At 37.3% G+C, this 23,381-nt stretch overlaps 1 protein-coding gene across 3 annotated transcripts; it reads right to left on the reverse strand.

Moving 5' to 3' along the window:
- Positions 1–184: 184 nt before the first annotated feature.
- On the reverse strand, positions 185–23,071 carry LOC104888894 (uncharacterized). 3 transcript variants are annotated; one of them, XM_010674004.4, is made up of 15 exons: positions 22,861–23,070; positions 21,463–21,623; positions 21,112–21,343; positions 19,551–19,630; positions 19,156–19,194; positions 15,592–15,610; positions 14,304–14,351; positions 7,641–7,768; positions 7,489–7,557; positions 6,350–6,435; positions 4,145–4,254; positions 3,948–4,057; positions 1,966–2,010; positions 980–1,051; positions 185–582 (listed from the first exon to the last, which is right to left on the reverse strand). In XM_010674004.4, exons 2-15 carry the CDS (start codon positions 21,601–21,603, stop codon positions 463–465), a joined length of 1,299 nt encoding a protein of 432 aa, XP_010672306.2. In that variant the 5' UTR covers positions 21,604–21,623; positions 22,861–23,070; the 3' UTR covers positions 185–462. The 3 variants fall into 3 exon arrangements, with proteins under 3 accessions (XP_010672306.2, XP_010672305.2, XP_010672307.2); XM_010674003.4 differs by having other exon boundaries at positions 21,463–21,626; positions 22,861–23,069; XM_010674005.4 differs by lacking the exon at positions 14,304–14,351 and having other exon boundaries at positions 21,463–21,626; positions 22,861–23,071.
- Positions 23,072–23,381: the final 310 nt, after the last annotated feature.

The following is a 23,381-nucleotide window of genomic DNA, read 5'->3' on the forward strand; positions in this document are numbered from 1 at the left end:
TTATTACTAGTTTACAAAATAATCCCTAATGCTCAAGCACTCGAAACGAAGAAAAATGTTCTTTTTTTGCAGCAAGTCTATGAATACTTGATGAAACTGTGTGAGCTATGCTCCAGAAGCAACAAGTCAAAACACTGCAGGTTTTGTTTACCATTTGAAAAACCAGAAGACAGAACACTCGCTATTTGTATTAGTAAAGCTTGGAACTTTATCACTATATGAACGACCTGCAAGAATATTCTACATAAATCTTGAACCTGGAAGATCTATATGTTTTATATGAGTATAGCAAGCCATACTACAATGACAAGGACCGGCTAAACATGTCTATTTACAAGGAAAATCTCTTGTTGAATTTCCCAGAAAAAGAATGTAAAATGTCAACACTCCAGGTCTCAGGATCTTGCATCTGCAACTTCTGAATTTCCCAATAGCTTGAAGCAAACCAAAATGCCAATCTGGTTACTGATTGTCTAGGTTCTTCCACAAGTAGAGTGCCTTTCTGATGATGGGATCTGCTGAAAAACCTTCAGCATATGCACTAATTGCATTCAATAGGGCCGTGAACTTCTCCCCATCGTCCTGTGTATATACAATAACAATTAGGACGTTCGACAATATTGATTAAAACTGTTTCCTACACAAGTGAGCTTCTTTGCATAATGTTACTTCTAGTTAGCAATTGGAGGCCGTCGTACGATAACAATGATTTTGGGGGGGGGGGGGGAGTGAAGTTTCCATTATAGTCCGATAAATTGTCAGGCTGCTAGATAACCATAATTACTCCTTTTATTTGTAAGTATGTCTAACAATAATTTGTTTTCAAAGATGCACTTTTCTAAATCTGACGCTTCCAGATTTTCATTCAGGATCATGTAACCATCAATTAGGTTGCACTGAATACACCAGCAACTACTTGACTAAGTGCACCAAAGACAGCTATAATAAGCGAAATCCAAACTAACAATGACATACAAACCTCTGGTTTTCGGAATATCAGATCAGTTGTAGCAAATGGAACAATGTAATGAGGAAGATCCCGTAGCATAGCCTGCAAGACTAGCATATGTCAACACAAGAAAGACACAACGCATATAAACCATTTGCTTTTTCTTTCATTTTCCAGTTTTCCTAACTTGTCCTTCAAACAAATAAATTACAAGAAATATCCATGCATACAAGAATGTGACAGAACAACGTTACTGCAATGCCTCTAAAAATGTGCCACCTAACTTTAGGGGGAGGGTGGTTTGGAAGTAAGCAGTCTCATAATTGTGATGATAGAGAGTTTGTTTCCATACTGAACCTTAATCCAACACGTGACAATTGTCTAGCACTTTAGTGTCTACTACTTCACAAGGGATGATGAATACAGGCAATTTAACGAGCCGTTTTGATTTAGCATGTCAACTCTATTATGTTCGGAAATTTATGCATGTATCGTATTTCATTTGAAGCATTTCCCAAAAAAAAAAAAAAGATCTTCTCCTCTAACAGATCAATCATGCTGCTCTGATAATCCTAAAACATCTCATTAGAATCTTAGCAAAAACTCAAGTGGTCCAGAAATGGACCTGTCTTTGTGCCAGAATCATTTTCAGATGAGTGAGAAATGAATTATAGCTACTCAGTTGCAGTCCATCCTCAGCAGCGCACCACAACCACGTGTTTACTACTTATCACCAGAGTAGCGAGTAACTTTCACTGGACAGACCTAAAATTTGTCTCCCCCCCCCCCCCCCCTTCTCCCTCCCCCAAAAAAGAAAGAAAAGAACATCTAAAAGAAGAGCTCTCTAAACTGTATGGCAAGGGTTGCTCAAGGATTGTGCTTTAAGCCTTTAACATTAGTTCCCTTAGCAATATAGTAGGGAGATTTTCAGCATCAGTGAACAGACAAGATTATCGTAATTCCTTGCACATGCATGGAGCTATCAAAGATAATGAAAACTTGGATGAACACATTACCAATTCTTTACTCAGGCGAGCGAGATCAACGCTTGATATCAGCGCCTACACAGTCAAAACACAAACAAAATGAATAATTGAGCATGCATGACAACAACCTCAGCAAATTATAATCAATTCAGAAAATTATGCACTGCAAATGCAGCCTCCTTCTATACACATCATATATTTTTTACATTGTTTTCAGATTAAGATTGCTATAAACTAACTGATGGATAGAACACTAATATCTTACATATGGATTGGAGGTTATCAGATTGTGTATTGCATTGGTGACTTAGTATAACTAGGTGATATACAGATGATGTAAGGGGGACAGGGAAGTACAATAACCATTCAAGTTACAACATTCTTCTCTTTCTTGCGTTACTGCTATGTTTCCCTAGAATGTTCCTTCTCTTCTCCTCCCTCCATTCTTCTTGTTCTCTATCATACTCTATCTAAATCCTCTCTTTCTCTCATTTATATCAAATTCTTGTAGTTGACCTTGGGTTAATTAGAAACACAATCCAACACAGTTAAATTCAAGATCTAGTTCAACTCTGCTGACTGTATGGTCTAACTCTGCAGGTGAGTGTTCCTCTGCCATTCGCGGTTGGTCCCAAGCTCAGATAATGGAGCACGGTTGCACTTGGTGACAACTCATATCAATGAGTGAGCCAAAATAATATATTCTTGTGAAAAAGTTCCCTAATCAGTGATGACCTGCACTTCTTAGACCCGGATGTAATCATAATTCATAAGTATGCAAGGGTTAATAAGTTGTCACCTGGAAATGGCACACGACATTGTTGCATGAGAGCGGTGTCAAATAAGTAAGGGCTTCTAGGTTCTAAAGAAGGAAGATAAAGGAAGAACATGAAAATGTAGTTCTGTATAGCATCTTGGGATATATGGTCTCTGACAAAATAGTTAGCAGAGTTGATAGAAGTCATAAGAGAAGATTTGAAGAACAATAGACATTTTGTGTCTTGAAGAAACTAAGTGGGCAGAGAGAAAACCAGAATTATTGTGCCTCAGGTTAAAAACTGTGATATATTGGACAAGTAAAGATTAGAAACAGGTTATTATTATCAATGACCGGATAGTAAACGTATTAGTTGAGATATATATTTAAAAAAAAAAAGGATTATGAGGGTGAACGTGACCCAATTGATTGTAGATGTTATTAGTGTCTAGGTCTCTGCAGCGAAGTTGCTCAAAGGATAGTTCACGTACTTTTTTTTTATTTCTCAGACTCACACTCAGTTTTATGCTTTATCCCTAATACTCTCTCCACAAAAATAGTTTAGCAATATTTTATTAGATCTATTTCATTTTTTTCTTTAACATTAATTACATACTATATCATGAAAGTTTATAGTTCAACTATTTTATAATTACATAAAATAATATTTAATTATTTATTTAATATTTTGAACTTACATTAATCTTATAAAGGTTATGGGACACTAATTGAGTACATGGGGAATGACGACTGATGAAATTTTGATTTGGATCAATTAAAAGTAGAATAGATGAGTATTTTTCGAGAAGGTAAACAGTTTTGAAGTCATAAATTTTACTATGATATGGGAGAATTTGGAAGTGTAAAAAAATTTGGACAAAAAAGTAACTTTATAGGCATCATACAAAATTATATTTTACTACAGATTTGCATTCAAATTTTCAAAACTAGAAGTTATATACCCGTAGAAAATTGCAAAGTAAAAAAAGGAAAAAAAAATATGGGCTAGGGAATCTGCCAGCTCGCTTTCAATTATGGTGAAGCGGAAGAAAATATTAGAGCTGCTTCTTCTTTTGTGTTTTTAGCCAGGAAGTGCAGACTGCAGATATTATGTCTAGTAGTCCATATATGTGGATGAGTTTATGCCAAAATCAAACTAATTACCTTCTGTAAACTAAAAATTCTTATACTCATCCTATCAACACAAATACTTCTTGCCTTTGGTATTGCAGTCGAAACTCGAAAGAACTAATACCTCTTTTATATGGCCTTGTTTCACTCTATCAACATTAGACAGCAATTCTTCCAGAGAACCATATTCTGTTATCAACTGAACAGCATTGACTTCTCCTATTCCTGTTACCCCTGTAATAAAAATTGCACAAAATTTCAAGAATCTCATTAATAAATGAACCACAAAAAGAAAGAAAAAGAAACTCAATCCAACACGACCTGGGATGTTATCACTTTTGTCACCAACAAGTGCAACAACATCAACAAACTGAGAAGGAGTTAGAGTTCCATATCTTTTTGCAAAGTCCTCCAGGCCAAATGAAACCATCCTGCAGAACAGCGGATTCAAATTTGTATGAGCAACAGCAAAAGAATCTCAGAGGACAATGAAGAAACAATATGAAGTATAAATGTTAAATACTAACAATTCCCATTATGGGAAACTTTGAGGTGAGGTGAAGTTCTACTTTAGCGACTGATACTTGTACCATGGTTTCATTTTATGTAAATTCACGCATATGAAGCTAACTCCTCCATTAGATCAATGACATGGACAACATAATTAAGGTATGTAAATATGCAATGGTCTAAAATAGAAAAAACATAGCAATTGGGGTTTAGAGGAGAAAGAAGGAATCTTTATTTTGTAAGAAATAGGAGTGTGCTATGAGAGAAGAAGGCATTGTAGAATTGCTTAGGTTGAGTAATTCTCTTTGTAAGGAGAGACCCAACATTCAGTGGAAAGTTATCAGCCCAATCAATACAATCTTCAACCTTCCCTAAATTTAGCTTCTCCTTCTCTTCTGCAGATAATTCCTTTTTCTTATCTTTTTTTCTCCCTTCTACAAATTACTTCAGTATATAGCATCTCAGTACTGGAGCTCTTGGGAATACCGTAATGGGTAGACAGCTTCTAGTGTGTTAATCTGGAGGAGCAATGAGTCAGCAGTGAGGAGACTCGCACTACTTCTGAACAGGCCCAGATTCAATCACAAGTAAAGCTAGCTTGGATATCTGAGCAAATCACTAACATCATTTAGGATCAGGCTAAGAACTCAACAGATTATGGTCAGCCAGCCACTAGGCTGCACTGTTGCAGAAGGTTATCAATATATTTTTCATGCATAGTTTCTAAAGCACTTTTGATGGGCAGCATCATTGATGTGCTCCACACCATTTAGCAGGCTTGGGATAAATGCTATCTTAGATAGTGTATTAGTATTTAATTCATTACCTCAGGTAGCAGCTTTTCTGAGGCAAAAAAGAAAGAAGGAGCTTCTCCCAATCATATGTGAACTGTATAATTGTAGATAAGTTCGGAACCAATGTACAGTAAGATTTTTTTCTCTCAGCTTTACCTAGGAAACTTGTTCATCACAATGGGCAAGGCTGCAAGGGGGATATCTGAAAACATTGGGAGGATATGAAACTTTCTAAATAGAAGGCTACACAAAGGGTTTGGTTTGGATGTTATTATCTCTGACAAAGTTCATGCTACAAAGGACAATGTACAACTACATGGCTAGGTGTTGACCACTGAAACAATTCAACCACTAAGTTAAACTTAGGGAGACATCTCTAATAAAAAAGAAGACAGTATTTGAAGATGGATTATGTGGCAGTGGGATTGTTAGTAGGGGTAACTTTTAATCAACTAACTGCAAACATGTGAATTTTAAAATAACAGTAATTTACAGTATATGTACTGTAATCGAGCCTAATAAACAGAAATTTGGTCAATGAAAGTGAAAATTTTGCTTAGATGGCTAGATGAATGGTCTATCTCGCTTTTGCCTGGAGACAAACTCAAATATCATCAGGTACTAAGATTTTCCTTCAAGGTCAGTGTAAGCAAAAAGGCTCGTTTAGCATCTCAAATTTTCAAATGGAAAGGCTTGGTGTCTCAGCCACATATTTCTTTTCTGTTATTGGTTTTGGTTCTGCATGTCTGTAAAGGTATTCTATCCTCGACTCCTTGTATATACTACATTCCCCCTTGTTCAATGGAAACATTTTTTCCTTACAAGAGGGAAAAAATGAATAAAATAATTTGGCAAGAAGATACTTCAGAAAATGTGTGGTCAAGCTAGGACGGATAAAAATAGACAGATAACTAGAACATAGTAATACTATGTAGATAGCTAAAAAAATGGGGCGGGGAAGGCAAAAGAAGATCAGCCTGCATCTATAAGCAAATAAGTCAAAAGTAGAGCAACAGATGCCAAGATCCTAAACATGTAAACTACAACCCAAATGAGAGAGAGACTCCCTGAACAGAGACTCAGCATTCTAGAGCATGTACATAGTTCTGGCAATGATCGGTGATGCCAAAAGAGCCAACAAACACGCATGAAAAACCCTCGAGCAGGGATTCAAAAGGAAATGAACGAAGTTTTTCAAAGTCAAAACAGAAGCAATACTAACTCATCTCCACGGGAAGCAGTTCGCAGAAGACGCAAGGAAGGCGACAGAAGCTGGAAGAAATCTTTATCAGGTGAGACAACCCGGACCTGCTAAAAACTTAGTTAATAATACATATAGAAAAGTGGAGTAGCTTTCAACCAGTGAGTTTGATATAAGCCTCTGGAAAAAGTAGAGTTATGAAAATTAAAGTAATAGTCAAATTGCAATAAATGAAAGAGGGAGTTCACCATTTGATCCTTCAGATTGATATCTTTCTTCATAATTCACACAACCATAAATAACAAAATATATATATATATATATATATATATATGTATATATATATATATATATATATATATATATATATATATATATATTCCCGGCTGAGAGTAATCATGTTACTCAGTCATGCAAATCTGCGTAACTTCCATAAAGATGAGATGGAAATATAGACTATGTTAAACATCTTTTATTTAATATTGTCCCAGGGTTTTATCCTTCAGCATGTAACCTTAGCTCTGTTTGGGATGAATTTGGTGCAACCGGGTAAGCCTAGAGATGTGCTCGTGGCCTGATAAAGGGGAAAGAGAAGGCTCGAATCCCTAAAGAGTAAGTTGGCTAATTTCAAAGCCTCATGGACAGTGAAATTTATGGAAGCAAATAAACCAGCAACCCTTCGAGAGCAAAGTTTCTCTGGGTCAAGAACATAAATCTCCTTTTAAGATTGTTGCATGATTGGAGCGAAGTGTTGCATTGCAAGTCACAAGTTAATTATTGATTTTCTAGCTAAAATACACAGTACACTAAAGGCCTCGTAAAGCTTTCCCCATTCCTCCATGGGGACACCTTATTGATTCTCTGATTATATAACTCTTCACTACACATCCATCTATAAAAGATGGTTAGTTAACCACACATTGTCAAACAATTTAATGGAATTATTTAAGATTTGTTTTAAAAAAGAAACTCTTCAAAACACAGTAAAACGGCCAGCCTACTATATGGAAGGGTTTAAGGCAGATAGATTCATAGATAAGAGTGGGTCCAATATATGACCAATATCACTTGTTAGAAAACAACAGTTATAATTGCCAGGTAATTCAAACTAATATAGCTCAGATTTCCAAACTATTCGTAATGCATAGCTAGAAGTTGACCTTGTAACCACCCTCAACACTCCTCAAAGCAAGGGTTCCTATAACATCATCAGCTTCAACACCAGGCACCTGAATTCAATAAAGTAACGATTAGGCGTTACGGAGAGAGTACTCAACATCATATATATGTACAACAGCACTACATTACTTACCTCAAGTACTTTAATTGACATAGCCTTGATGGACGCTTTTAGATACTGAAGTCCTTGAACCACAGTATCAGGTGTAGGACCACGGTTGCTTTTATATTGTGGATACATGGTGTGGCGAAAATTTCTCCCTTCACCAGAATTATGCTAATATTATCAGTCCAAGCATTTATTAAACATGTCGTATATAACTCTGAATGAGCAAAAATCAGATACAATTTTACATCCTGTATACAGGGCCCAGGGGAGGGGCGAATCTCATTCCATTGGAAACTACTCCACTTCTTGGGACCATATGCCAGTATACCCACCAAGTACTTGTGATTGTTCATCTAACAACTCTAAAGGTGATAAATTAGCACTTTCCAGTTTCCAGACTATTCACTAATTAATGCACATATCTCCAGGAATGGTTCTTTATCTGAAAATCACTTGATCTTTCAGATTAGCCTTTTCCAATTTCTCCTTAAAAAGCGTGTCCTTTCTTTTTGTTTGAAGGGAAAAGTGAGTGGTGCATTAATCTAAGGACAAAGTGTCCGTAAGTACATATAGAGCCACCTCACGAGGATAATGGTTCTCCCAACATTGTTCAACACCAAAGGGCATTACTCTAGCAAGATAATGGGCAATAGCATTCCCATCTCTCTTGACATGAACGAAACTAATCAGATTAAAAACATTACACAAAGAAAGAACATCTCCTAAAATGTAATCCAAGTCCGAAAAAAAAGAGGGTCTCATTTGTTAGCCTTTTGGTCACCACCTCTGAATCTGACTCGATCAAAACATCCACTAGTACATGAGCCTTAGCCATGTGTATAGCACTCCACCACTGCAACCGGCCAGCAGGCCCTTATGCGATGCACATCCGAGAAATAAACCTTGCCCCTTGAGTCACGAGCGACAATCCCCAACCCAGCCCAACCCATCCTTCCTCCCAAGATAGGCATCCGTGTTAATCTTGATAGTGCCACTAAGAGGCACGAACCACCGAGAAGAACTCACAGCTAGCCTTCTTCGTACCACCATAAATGTGAGTGGTGTAGGTGTTGTCTCCTTGCATTGCCTTCTAAATCGTTGGACTATTACGGGCACAGGTTGGCTTTGGTTCTCAAACACCACTTTGTTGCGTTCATCCCACACATGCCACGCAAAGTGCAAAGTAGCAGCCTCTTTGCACCATTTTCGAGTCTAGCTCACTCCATCTCACAAGCGTCTTGCACATCGCTTCTCCTTCTACCCCATTAATCATAGGCTGGCACTCCAACTCCCCCCAAACAGTACTCCATCGATCACAAGAGAACACAGATGTTGTATCGTTTCAGCATCATGCGAGCACTAAGGGCACTCGTCATTATCTATGAGATGTCGGGCCCTAAGGACAACCCTCCACGGGAACGAGTTCGTGCAAACTCTTCAAAGAAAGTGACGAACTTTTGGAGACATCTCTAAGCTCCAAAATATACCAGCCTTATGAAAGTCTTCCAAATTCCCACCTTTTCCAAGCATATAAGCCGTTTTCACCAAATAAATCCCATCTTTGGAATAGGCCCATGTTAACTCATCATGCATACATCTTGAACTCAACAAGATAGCTAAGATACAACATTGGTCTCTTTCATCAAAGTGGCTCTGTATAACACCCAATCTCCACTCCTTTCGCTACTCATCAATTAAATACCCAACCAACTCCAAGCCCCCCTCTCTCACTCTTAATAAAACGCCCTTCTTCATCACCAATCCACGGACCACTCAATAGATTAATCGATTTTCCATCTCCCACCCTCCAAATTAACCCCTCCTTCACCAAGATTTTCGCACTCCAAATACTACTCCAAGAATAGCTATTTGAGTACCCTAACCTTGCTTGAAAAATATCTCCATTAGGGTAGTATTTTACACTCATCACTCGGCACAAAAGAGAGTTTTTATAGTGTAACAGCCGACACATTTGCCTACCTAGCAATGCATCATTGAAAACCTCAAGATCTTTGAACCCCATTCTACCCACACATTTTGGTTTACACATCTTTTCCCGCTAAGCCAATGCATCTTTCTCTCAACACCTTTGCCACCCCACCAGTGCCATAGCGGAATAAATCTTTTTGACAATTGCCACAAGAAGCTTATAAACCCCCATAAGGTATGTAGGGAGAGCTTGGATCACAGCCTTGATGAGAACTTCCTCCTTCCCGGCCTGGATAACAACTTTTCTTTCCACCCTCTCAGTTTCTTCAATCTAAAAGTTCCCGAAACACCATTTTCGTTGATCTTCTACTTATAATTGGAATGCAAGATATTTTTGATGCTTATTAACCTGCCTCATATGGAGAATAGAGTTCAACACTTCTCTTTGCTTACAGCTCACGCCTTTACTAAAAGATACCTCTAACTTTTCATAATTAATTTTGTGCCCATATGCTGCTTCATATTTGTTGAGAATATCAACTATTGTCAAGCATTCCTGTCGGGTAGCTTTTGTAAAAAGAAGGCTATCATCTGCAAAAAGAAGATGAAAAATTTTCGGTCCATTGCAACTAGCTTTTGCACCATGAAGATCTTTAGTATTGACCTTGTGTTGGATCATTTGAGAAAATGTACCAGCACCCAATATGAAGAGAAAGGGAGATAGAGAATCACCCTGACATAAACCTCTCGAGGGAGTAGCTAAACCACTCACTCTTCTATTAATGATAAAAGAGTAAGTAACTAATGTACTGCAGCTCCCAACGACCATCGAAACCCAAGAAGAAGTTTCCTCCGGAAACCCCACTCCACTCTGTCATAAGCTTTACTCATATCAAGCTTCATACCCACCAAACCTTTCCTGTTGTTGTTCTCTTCTTCATAGAATGAACATTTTCCAGAGTTATCTGAAATCATTTTTCCCGACACAAATGCACTCTGGTTCTCCGATACAATAGTAGGAAGTAAAATTTTAAGCCTAAGGACAATAGCTTTTGAATCTATTTTATACAATACATTACAGAGACTTATAGGCCTAAATTCAGATACAGCATTCGGAGATTTAAATTTTAGGATAAGAGCAATTGTTAGTACAGTTTACATTTTTAGGGCAAGAGAAGTTATGTAAAATATTACTAACAAATAAAAATACCTCATCACCAATAATGTGCCAAAAGCTCTTATCAAAAAATTGCGTGCATCCCGTCGGGCCATTGCAAGGGTGCATCTGGCTCACTAAAGTATAAATCTCCTCTTTTGAGTAAGGCTTCATCAAAATGTCATTGAACTCTTGTGTCACGGATGAACTCACATACTCCAAAACTTCTTGCAGACTATCATTAGAGGGATCCGAAGAGGTAAAGATAGTGTAGAAATAACGATCCACTTCTTCAATTTTTTTGGCCTGTTTGCTAAACTCCTTCTCTGTGACAGATTCCATGAATAAAATTCCTTTGCTTACGTTGGGAAGCTTTGTGGTGAAAATAGGATGTGTTGCTATCACCATCTTTCACTTCCGCCACTCACGACCTCAAATACCAATAAGCCTCATTAGTTACATATTTCTCACAAGCTGCACTCATGGTCTCCTTCGACATGAAGGTTTTTCTCCGCTCTCTCTAAAACCCACTTTACTCCAAGCCTGTAAGCTCCGCGCCACAGCCCCTAATTTCTCTTGTATCACCGCCCCCTTGCATTCCATGCCCCTCTCACCACCTCCTCACATGCCTCATCAAGAAGCCAACAAGTCTTGAACTTGAATCCTCTCCCATTCCGTCTATTCACCTCCACGTTGGCATCACTCATTAAAATAGCAGTGTGGTCCGAGCTATAACGGACCAAATGCTTGACAAAAGGTGGAGCCAAGCCATGGATACTACCACCCGATCGAGCCTCTCTCTTATTCGGGTCTCCGGGCTATTTCCCCTCTCCCATGTGTACCAGTGTGAACCTTAACTCCCAATTCATCAAGCACTTGCCGAAACCCATCCATAGCTCTTCTCTTCTTATTCGCCCCCCCTTCCTTCTCATTATAGCTAAGTATCTCATTAAAATCCCCGCAAAACATAATGGGGCCATCAAAATCATCACAAAGAGACTTGATCAAGATTCAAGGTCCATGTCTTGTGCTTGTTTTCCTCCTCCGGCCACCCATAAATACCCACAAAACTTCAATGTAAAACTCCCTTGCTCACAACATCTCCACACATGAATTTGAGAGAAAGAAACTAAAGTGAAGGAAATAGTTTTCATTCTTCCAATAAATGCACAAACCTCCTGACCTTCCAATACTCGAAACTCCAACTAAATTAGAAAACCAATACGATCTTTGTTTTCTCCGCAATCTCTTTAGTAACCTTTGTTTCTGATACAAAGAAAATATCAGGGGTATTAGAAGCACAAAAGCCTCCTCATTTGACAAACTGTCCAAGAGTTACTCATACCATGAGAGTTCCAACACAACATATTCATTGGACCCGGAGGGGTTGGTGCATTCCAACCTCCGCCTCGACAATGCTAACATCACTGCCACTATTTAAAGGAACTTGAGTTTTCACTTTCTTGGAGCCCAAGTCAAGCTGTTCTTCACCCCCATCAATTATCATATTATCCAAAATTTTCCTTTTCTCCCCCCACCCCATGATCATGCATTAAAATACAAGATGGGTCTCCTGGCCTAACATTACCATGCTTTTGCACTTTAGATTTAACTTTAACCTTCTTAAATTTGGTGGCAGTACCACCATTACCACAAACAAAGGCGATAAAGGAATATTTTCACCTGCGGATACAACGACATCACTGCAAGAATGCTCAGACCCTTTCACTGGAACAATAGTGGAGTCCACGAAGCTGGTAAATGGCTCTCGTTCCAGGAAATACGCTGGGTTTGAGTATGCTTAGATTGCTCAGCCTCAAAGTTAATACTACGAGCCCCATGCAAGAACACCTTTGCCTCCTCGATTTTGTCTCCCTCTCCAAGGCAATGCCCTAATCCATGATCCCCATTGTTTCTCTACATATTTGTCATCATCATGGTTGGATAGACAATCCCTCTCAATATGTCTAATTACACCACACGTAACAGAAAGTGGTTAATCGTTCATATTTTATTTCAACCAAAGTTGAACTATCGCTCTTCAAAGCAACTCGTTGGACACGTCTAAGGGGCTTTGTTACATCGAGAAGAACCCTAAGGTGCGCCAACTTGTCCCAGCCAATCTCATTCGTGTCCACCTCCAACACTTCTCCGAGACTCCCTCCAATCAATCAGATATGGTTCTGAGATCAACTACGCATAGGTAGGTTATATAAACGAACCCAAAACAGGCACAAATTCAATACTATGTCTGAAGGTTGAACATCATCATCTATCTTCTGTAACATGACAAGGTTTTGGTCAAAGGTCCATGGCCTCCCTGCCATAACTTTGTCTTTATCCCTCTTGCACGAAAATTTCACCACAAACAATTTGTTCTCTATCGATCAAAAGAGAGCCTCTTTGAATATGGCCCAGGTTTGATTGAGTGTGCGTCTCATCGCTTCGAAATTATAGGTACGAACAGTCAAGACCTTCCCTACCAAAGTCAGTACGAAGTCGTGGTTGTTTTCAATATTAAGAACATCATGAAACTCCGCAGCAGCGCCTTCCTCCGCTCTAATCTTTAAATTCGAGACCCTCGAAACTATATCATCTGCCATAATTACCAAAATCAATCCCAATAGGGATCAAAAGGCTCGAAAAATCGAGTAACGCAAGTGGAGAACCAAGACTGCGAACTCAAAAGAGAGACTCTAAATCATCTCATTTTCCATAAAAAAAAAGCGTCAATTTCCTCTTAGAACCTAAACTATAGGAATCCTCAATGTTACCAATAAAGAATCTTATATGATCACATGATGCAAAATTAAATCACTCTCAAAGTAGACAGAGTAGGGCCTTAATTGACCCAAACATATTCCAAATTAATGGAACAGGTCAAGCATCGCAGCATTAGGGAGCTCATTCAGTTACTTGGGTGAGGGAAATGAGCCTACTTGAGTCAGCATCAGTATCACCTCACTAGCCTCCCTCCCCTCCCAAAACACAGTAAGCATCCATACAAAGCATCAACTAAAGCACACACTAAAATACAGGAATCGGAACTTATCATAAACGTAAATTGTACTATTATATACAAATATGGTTACCAGAGTTTGACACACATGTCATGGACTAATAGTGTTAATAACTATTCTAAGGCATAAATGTGTATATATCCCTTAATATCTTATTTGATCCCACTAGCTTGGAAGTTGCCCTTAAATCAAGAATTGATAGCAAAACACTAAATGAGGACATCCATAATTGCAAGACTAAGATAGACTGGATCCATCTTTATACTCAGGGAAGGGAAAAAATGCGACGGGGTGTCTATCTGATCGTTAAATCGCTCCATACTAAAACTATTTCTGGTTCCAAACAACAGCAAAATATTGACGCATACTAATGCGGATACGAAAGAAAATAGGTTTTGAAAAAGAATTACAGAAATATTGATTAATTTTAACTCGGCTACAACCCAACAAGATGTAGCGAAAATTTTAGTTAAGAAAGTAACGGATTATTTTCCCCCTCCGGCACACTCCCACCCCCTGCACTGCATCTATGTCAGGAGACCAGAGAGATGAAGATTTTAAAAAAATATATTGAAAACATACCTTTGAACATTACACTTTCTTTTGAGGAAATAGTAGAATCACCCATTCCTGAAATCAGACAGTTCTTCTATCAAAAGAAGCAAAAATGCCCGCAACCATACAAGCAGGATATTCTGCCTCAAATGGATAGAGGCCAATAGAATGAGGGAGTGATTCAAACAATATATTTCTTAAAGTCGCCTAAACCTGGCTGTCATCGTTCAGTCACACATATTACAATTTCCACAGCACACTGTAAAGCCCAGAACAAATTTTTTACAGCTGAAGTTGATCCTTGACTTGATTAGGTCAATGAATTGAGCAGTACCAGAAGACAAAGATGCCTCTTCTCTTTTTGCTTAAATTTACTTCTCTGACAATTTGGTCACAGATAAAGGATTTTCAATCAGATCCAAGGCCTATAGAAGTGCCAAAAAATTGTGTAGAACATAGATCAGTTAAATGTCTTAGCTTGACCTATCCTCTTCCTCCCTCCCTCTCTCTTTATTTGGCTTCCAGCTCACAGCCATATTCTGATTCCTAATTTCCTACTGTGGCCTGAAGCAAAAGGTCAACAAGTTCAAAGTTCTCCCCTACTAGAAAACCAAACAAATTAAGAAGTTGAGAATAACATTTGAGGAAATTACTCCTTTGTCTACTGAATGAGTGCCATACACTATGAGATCTCTATCCAACACCAAGAAGCACAAATTTCCCAAGCAAAGAGATTGATCTTCTCAACTACTTCTTACAATAACATCACAATATCAAGGTGAGTAATCCAAGAACATCCTACCCCAACAGGTCAGAAATGAAATTAGCTGACATGAACACCTCAACCAACTTAGCATAACTTTATCAAAGATATGATTGGATTGTATAAGATACATGACTTTCATTCATGCAAACTCACTTCACAACAGCATGACTGTCCCAGGATAATCTAGATAGCCAGCCATTTTCAGTCATCAAGAAGCTAGACTATACACCTTAACTTTCGTCCCTAAAGGATATGATAGCAGTGATCATCTCCAGAAGTTCTGTAAAGAAGATTTTTTACAGTTAGGAAATCACAAATGCCCTCTCAACATCACAATGGAACAACCTATTATCAACTAGTCAACAAGAAGCTTCAGATGATGCACAATTAAGGACTGTATAACATTCAAATATCTTTATAAGAACATTGCCTCGGCTTAAATCCAAGAAACAGCAAAAGACAACATGCTTTCACACTTGATCAGAAAGATATGCTATCAGTCTACAACCGAGGGCATGAAATGATGAAATGCTAGACTGGAAATCTCACCAATATGGTCAAACACCACCTGCACAAATATAATGAAAGAAATGAGAGTCAGGTAGCAACGCATATCAGCCAGGTATAAGTAGTTCAGCAACACCAATGATATATAGTATAGTCTTTACTCAGCTCGAAACTTCCTTGTATAAGATAGCAATACTCATAAATTTGGAAATTTTACGCGAAGTGCACCTCCTAAGCCGAAAAAATAAAATCACAGACTCATTAGCTCTCCCCTAACCCAAGCCACCATCCCAAACAAAAGGAAAAGAGAGAAGATTTACTTTAAGTGAAAGGAGTCAGATGTGCCCCAACTTGCTGCAATGATCATCTAGTGACACTTAGAAGTGTCATTGAACATTTTATCGACAACATTTTCTAACAAAATCCATACAACTTCAAGTTTCAAGTTTAATATCAACAGATCTGAACTAAACATGGTTATTTCAGTTTGAATTGTATCATTATTGGACTTTCTAGGAGTAATTTTTTCCCCTTCTCTAAGATAAGAATAATTATTCAACTAAAGAGTGAAAAATAACATATACCAAAGAACATGTACATTTCATCTAAGGCACTTATCAGTTATCAAACTAAATATCAGACAGAAGTAATGCCAATTAAAAAAAAACCCTACAAGTTTATGAATCTTATAGCAGAAAATCGTGTCATCCTTCTCCAACCACAACACCCCCACAAGATGTCCACACAAAATGTGCCTGTCCCTCCTTTGTCCTTGTTGAAATCAACAAACAGAACTTCCAGACGCGTTTCTGACAGTAGCAAGACAAATTCTCTCCAACCCAACAAGCTCAAGACATTTGTTCCACAAAACCAAGCTACGTTCGATGGAGAGATAAATGGATAACATGATCCCACTTGTCAAGAGATATAAGTCACAAAACACGCATGAATGTTGGCTGCCACATTTGCAATAATAACTTCTACCTGGCCCTTGAATTCCAAAAGTAACTTGAGACAAGGAAAACAAAGTGCTAGAGGAGTATCACAAGCAAAGTTATTAAAATCGCGATTCAAATCTTAAAATCTTACGATTTTACGATTCAAAATAACTTCTACCTGGCCTTGAATTCCAAAAGTAACTTGAGACAAGGAAAACAAAGTGCTAGAGGAGTATCACAATTCACAAGTGTATCATATATGGAATTACCAGAAAAGGTGCCTAGAAAAACTCTACGATCTTGAGCAATTTAATAATTGAAGGTGTATCAAGGATCCATAATTCCATAAATATCAAAAACCGCCACTAACTTCTAATCAAAAGGATCCTCCTAAACTCAAAGAGACTTTGTCTCCATCTCTATCTGTAGAGATTGTAATTGGGGCAGGTGTGAAGAGCGATAAAAATCAAAGGAGTAGTTTAATAAAAGAAAAAAAATAGACCTAGGAAATAAAGTTCCAAGGACTGGTGTATGCAGCATGATTTCTTCCCATTACCAAAGCCTACCAGTCATTCCTTTGAGGTCCACAAAATCTTCCAATCACTTTGTACCAAGAATCACCAAGGCCATTTCAAAACCAGAATTTTGCTTCCACTTCCTAGATGCCAAAATCAAGGAAACCACATCCTGTAAGCTTATATACAAGGTTCCAGACAGTGAAACAGCTAGATAATGTCCCTTCTCCTCTCCTATCCTACCCTTGACTAGAGATAATCCCTCTTAATTCACTCCATCTTATCAATGACACCCTAAAAACCATAATGAGTGACAAGCAAAATAAAGGAGTAGACACGAGTCAATAAGCGTAATACCCTGGAGAAGAAATAGTCGCCTTCCACGCATCAAGCCTCCTAAAGATTCGTTTCCGTTAGATAATCATGTAAAGCACTCTCTTGCGATATCCCCTTAAGGCACTCCTAGATCGGTAAGAGGTATAGCATAGTTACAGCAAGCCAAGAAGACGGCTTATCCAGAATACTAATACTGTCCAAATTAACCTGACGACTGACCATAATACACTTTGCCTAGATATTCAGAGCCCTAAATTGTTCAAGATTTGCAACAAATTAAGCACATTTCTAGAATCTCCACTCCAGGAGAGACAAACACATGATACATGTGCTCCCTCTCTTTCTAAATGACATTATATCTGAATGAAACAGCCTTGAAAAAGTTTATATTGGGATAAGTTCCAACATAATTTTCTGACGGCTGTATATCCTTGTTTGCATTATCAGTCTCTCACTATCTCCACTAGTTCCTTTTCCTTTTATATGTCTCACTTTTTAGCAAACGACTTAAGGCAAAAGCAATAAAGTTAAACTTCCTATTTGTTAAGAACAACAACCTTTGGCGATTCATAGCTATGAAATAGACTCAGACGCTCATGTTTAATACCACATCTAACAATAATGTTACATCTTAATTTCAAATGTAGAAAAATTTCATGAGTGATAGAAAAACAAATATGTAGTAAGGGATAAGGAGCCTTGCAGAAGTCAATGGAAAAAGTAGCACGCTGCCACACTAATATTTTGCAGAAGTCAATGGAAAAAGTAGCACACTGCCACACTCATGTTACTGGAAACAGTCACAGAATACTCCCATAGCTTAAGTAACTACTTATTGCTATTACTGAAAACTGTTATTGATGAGCAATCTACCACTTTATTAGAGTCATCTCAATATTTTACTATGCTATGAACAGCACTGAGAATTATACAAATCTACCACCACTACGGTACAACAATCCACTATTTTGCTGCTAAGAGCTGTAGATTGAGACTTAAGCATCATAAGCTTTGGCCTAAACTATTCCATTCGACCTACTTTTCCCTGAACTTATGTTCTTTAACCTGAACGTTTCCTAACTTTCCTTAAATTTTCCTTAATTGAGACTTAAGCATCATAAGCTTTGACCTAAACTATTCCATTCGACCTACTTTTCCCTGAACTTATGTTCTTTAACCTGAACGTTTCCTAACTTTCCTTAAATTTTCCTTAATTTTTCTACACATTTCCTAACTTCTCTTAATTCTTCTGAACATTTCTTAACTTCTCTCTACTTTTCTGAAATTTTCCTTAATTTTTCTGGACTATTCTTAATTTTTCAGAAAATAAGTAAAATTAAGTTGAATAGAACAGACCCTATGCGCATTAAGCGTTTGGCAAAAGTTTCTTATTTTAGTGTGTGAATTTAATATATAGCAGTCATATGCTACACTTATCATCTTATTACAATGCTTTCACATTTAGGTCTAGCTCTTAAACCTTTATATTATAACTTTCTTATTTCTTGTACTGCCCAAAGTTTCTCGATGACTTAGTCCTAAAACCATAGAGTCGCTTCACGAAGTTCCAAGCCACAAATTAATGTCCAATCTAATAAGTGGAAGAAAAGAAAAGGATAAGCTGTATAATTAATATAGACTGCACAGTTGATTGTATGTACTTATGATCCAGAAGTAGCAATTATGTCTAATTTCATGATCGCCAATAATAACAGGTGACAAGTGCCAATAAAAGAGTTGCAACTTTTGACATTTAAATCAAAGCACAAATATTCAAACAGAAAAAAATACTGAATGAGATGGAAAGAAAGCCTTACTGCCACATGAGATGGTTTGAATTCAAGTACATCAATTATCTACAAGAGAGATGAATGCTAGTCAATACAGTATGCTAGAAAAGCAAAACGTTAAGTTCAACCAACACCATGCGAAAGAAAGCTACAATCTGAACAAGTAATCATATTATAGTTAAACAACACGTGACAACATTATTAATGATGAACACAAAAGAGAAACACATGACGGAATCATATAAAGGAAATGGCAGACAAATACTAAAACACCTTGCTCATCCACAAAGACCAATCCCTGCCATATCCCCCCCTCCCATTCACCCCCACCCCCAAAAAAAAACAAAAAGGAGGAGATAGATTAGAGGAACTGCTGCAACACTAAAATGCGAACAACAAGGGGGGGAAATCACGATACTTACAAGAGATAAAGCTGCAAATATCGTCAAAACCCAGTCTCCGTTGCCATCAGCATTAGATAGATAGCCATGGTGTAATTTTGCTAGCAAAGCATGAACAAAGTTTACATTAAAGTTGAACAGCTAAATCCAGTGGATATATAGGTTAAAGAACATGTCCGAAATAAGGCACGCTGAATATTTTTGCAGGATAGAAAAGTAAAACAAGCAAAAATTATTATTGTTCTAATTCAAAAAGCCATGCAGCAATCAGATCGAACATTAGAATGCATGATTTAGCCTATTCACAGGATAAAATTGACAAAAGTTCATAAAGATACTGGACAACAGGACAAGATAGCTATAAACTGGTCTAAATAATGCCTGCCAATAGAGCACACAAGTGCACGACGATACTTTACTACGTTAAGTAGATAATATCCAACAATGGAAATGTCAAATTGACGATATCAAAGAGCAGTTCAACCAACGCAATGTGAGCTCCTGTAACAGAGAGTTAAGCAATGACAAAAAAGCTTTGAATATTAATGCTTGCAGTATACCTGAGTTAAACAAAGCAAGTTTTGGTAAAAAAAATTGATCAACTATTATTGCTAAAGAAATTCCGGAAAATGAATACTAGATCACCAATAGTAATGTGCCTTACTGTCTTTCTTGTTCTCATCATGTAATACACCATAGGATGAAATGTGTTTACAAACACATAAATAATGTAGACGAGCTCACAGATTAGAGTGACAAAGAAGATTCTAGGCTCCATTCTCCTTACCAAAGCTTATTCGCCTTAATTTGAACTTATTCACCATTAAGCCCTTTTTTGAACTTCATGAACTTATTGGTCATTGTCTAAACTTATTAGGAATTACTCGCCCTTGCGACATTAATAGAACAATTTGTCATTATCATTAATGCTATACCTTACTCATTTTTAACACACCATTTTTTTTATAAGCATCATCAAGAGATCCCTCGCTCTCATACAAACTCTTCATTTCCCTTAATTACTGGTGCCAAATGCTCGATAGCCAACATGGATATGGACACGCCGATACTTTATTTTAGTCAAATCATGGAATATTTTCATAAGAAAGCAGAGTTGGACAGTTGGACATGTGCTCATGTCTGACATGGGTACCCAAACATAGCCTGTAATTGTGCGAGTTTGAGGATTATCCCATCACTAGCGTGTGTTGAAAATTGTCATATCATAGTTGATAAATGTGCTTTGAATGTATAATATAGCATTGTTGACCTCTCCTCATAGCAGATTCAAGCAGAAAAGCTTGACAAACAACGGCAGCAAGACAATAAAAATATTGAAGTTTGAATAGTCCCTGCTAATCTATTGCATGTATTAGGTATCAATACAAAATTTTATTAGTTCAGCACATCGACCGAATCATTAACAATCTTGCAGACTCTAATCTGCAAGTTTTACATCTAGATCAAGGCATAGTTATACAAACAAAACTACCAGAAACATTTTAGATTCAAAAATAGACACACATAAATTGAAAGAAGTGGCTTATTTCCCCACAGCATAAAAGATGGGAGCAAAAAATACCTAAAAGCTTGTAGTAGGCTCTATAGATAACAGCTGTCCCATCAATGAGCATCACCCTACCATTTGAAACATCTTTGCTTACTTCCGAGACATTGGGGTCAACAGAATGTGGAAACACGCGTTGTCCGTTCCCTTGCACGCTTTCCAAGGAAGTATCCACGTTGCTACCAGAAGAGACATCACGGAAGCTAATAATATTTCGTTCTGAACTGAAAGATAACTTGGAAACACCCTACATGATGAACCCGGTGCCAAAGGAATGTCAAGCTTTAAAGGATGCACTCAAAACCTCAACATTTCAAGGCAGGAGAACAGAGAAAAAAATCCAGAAGAATTAACCAGCAAAATTACCTTTACATGGATAGCTGAAGAGAAATTGATTACATAAGATTTGCAAAGGTTCCTGCTGACCCCGTGCTTAAGAAACGTCTTCCCTAAGAACCCAGTTGACCATGAGTAGGCATGAAGATAAGACAACCAATGGCAAGCCATACACTCATGCCAGTATTTGCCTGCTGCATAGAGAAAGCATACATGGAAACACAGATTAAAACAGCAAAGCAAATCATAGGGTCGAGAAACTACGAAGCATAACATTCGCCCACCAACACCTTAAGCTAAAACACTAAATTTACATCATTACTACCTTCTCAATAGATCATATTGTAATCACAGGCTTTGTTAAAAAAAATTGTTACCTTTTTAAATATTCTACTTTACTATTGTTACCTTTTGCCAAAATTTTGATAGATTTCTCCAAAACCAAAATGATGCAATTACGTATACTACTAGTCTGCAAAGCCGACCCGATGGTTTCAACCACCAAATTGTGGTTTTATCGCCCAACAAATCCCATCGGAAAAGGGCGAGAGGTAGGAATATCAAATGCAAACTATTTGAAAAGGTAGTGATTGACAACTATATCTCAAAAATGCTATGACTCACAAAGTGACCTATCAAAAGGTAATAATTGACAAATTTTCTGAAAGAAAATTCTAGTAATGCACAATATGGTACTAGGGAACTCATTCACTCATCCATCAAACTGAGGGTATCAACATTCACCCTTCCCTAATTTCTCGAAACTCAAAATTCCCAACTATTATAACTTATAACACACTAAAACACTCTACATTTATAATTTAGAACCCCCTATTTTCTAGTAATGCACAATATGGTACTAGGGAACTCATACACTCATCCATCAAACGAGGGTATCAACATTCACCCTTCCCTAATTTCTCGAAACTCAAAATTCCCAACTATTATAACTTATAACACACTAAAACACTCTACATGTATAACTTATAACCCCCTATTTTCTCCAAAGTTTCTCCCAAAATCCGCTGGTATAAGTTAAAAAAATTAGTAATACGCCACTCCTGCCTAATTTGTAATTCTCCATTTACTCCCCTTGTGACTCGAAAAAGAAAAGTACAGAGCAGCCAAAAATTATACCCACAAGAGACCAAATAACACCCAGTAACACATATAGTATCAAATTTGCATTATAGTTCAAAACTCTAATTATGTATAATGTAAACTAATAATTTACCAAAAATGTAATGGGAAAAGACAGTAATTTGGAATTCTATAAAGTGGGTAATAATTGGTTCTCATAAAGAAGACGAACATTGAATGAAATAAAAGGGAAATTTGACAACTTAAAGCATGAAAAGAAAATGAGAATGGTAGTGCATAGTAAGCTTAGTAACAAAAAGAGTATGAATTAAACAGTGAATTTCTCACCTTGTTGTTGGTTGTACTTCAGTCTGGCATGAAAGTTGCCGCTTGAATTCTGGATTTTAAGTTTTGGGCAGAGAAGATGAAATAAGAAATTGCTGGCTAATCTTAATTATGTAGGTTTCTTAAGAAAATCCGGGAAAGAAAAAAAAAAAGTGTTCTGGGCTTTGGGGGTAACCAAATGGTTGCAATTGCAAGAATAAGGTCATCAACTACTGTGGATTCGGGTGCACATTGGGCAGAAAAGGGCCATCTTTTAGTGGGTATTCCTAATCGGGTTCGGAAGGATATATTAGTGGGTGTAAAATGATCGATGTTTAAAAAACATGAGCGCAAATTTCATTTTATTGTGAAATCAGAAATGTTTCAAAAAATCAAAACTCAACTGAAGTTAAATGATTTTATATTAGTTAGTGTAATTCCGTCCCTGTTTTTACTAGTATTCCTACAAAATTGCAGTTGTTTGATTTACTTTTCACTATTTCACACACTTATTTTTAATACTTCGTTCGTTTCATATTAGATGA

The sequence above is a fragment of the Beta vulgaris genome, chromosome 3, assembly GCF_026745355.1.
Source record: "Beta vulgaris subsp. vulgaris cultivar EL10 chromosome 3, EL10.2, whole genome shotgun sequence".
Lineage (NCBI taxonomy): Eukaryota > Viridiplantae > Streptophyta > Magnoliopsida > Caryophyllales > Amaranthaceae > Beta > Beta vulgaris.

What these genes read in the sequence shown, in the direction of transcription:
- LOC104888894 (XM_010674004.4), bottom strand. Translation starts at nt 21,603, where the DNA reads ATGGCTTGCCATTGGTTGTCTTATCTTCATGCCTACTCATGGTCAACT. An exon ending in GTGTTGAGGGTGGTTACAAG is followed by an intron (nt 6,436 to 7,488) that starts GTCAACTTCTAG and finishes AGTTTTTAGCAG; the next exon opens with GTCCGGGTTGTCTCACCTGA. An exon ending in CAAAAGTGATAACATCCCAG is followed by an intron (nt 4,058 to 4,144) that starts GTCGTGTTGGAT and finishes TTTTTATTACAG; the next exon opens with GGGTAACAGGAATAGGAGAA.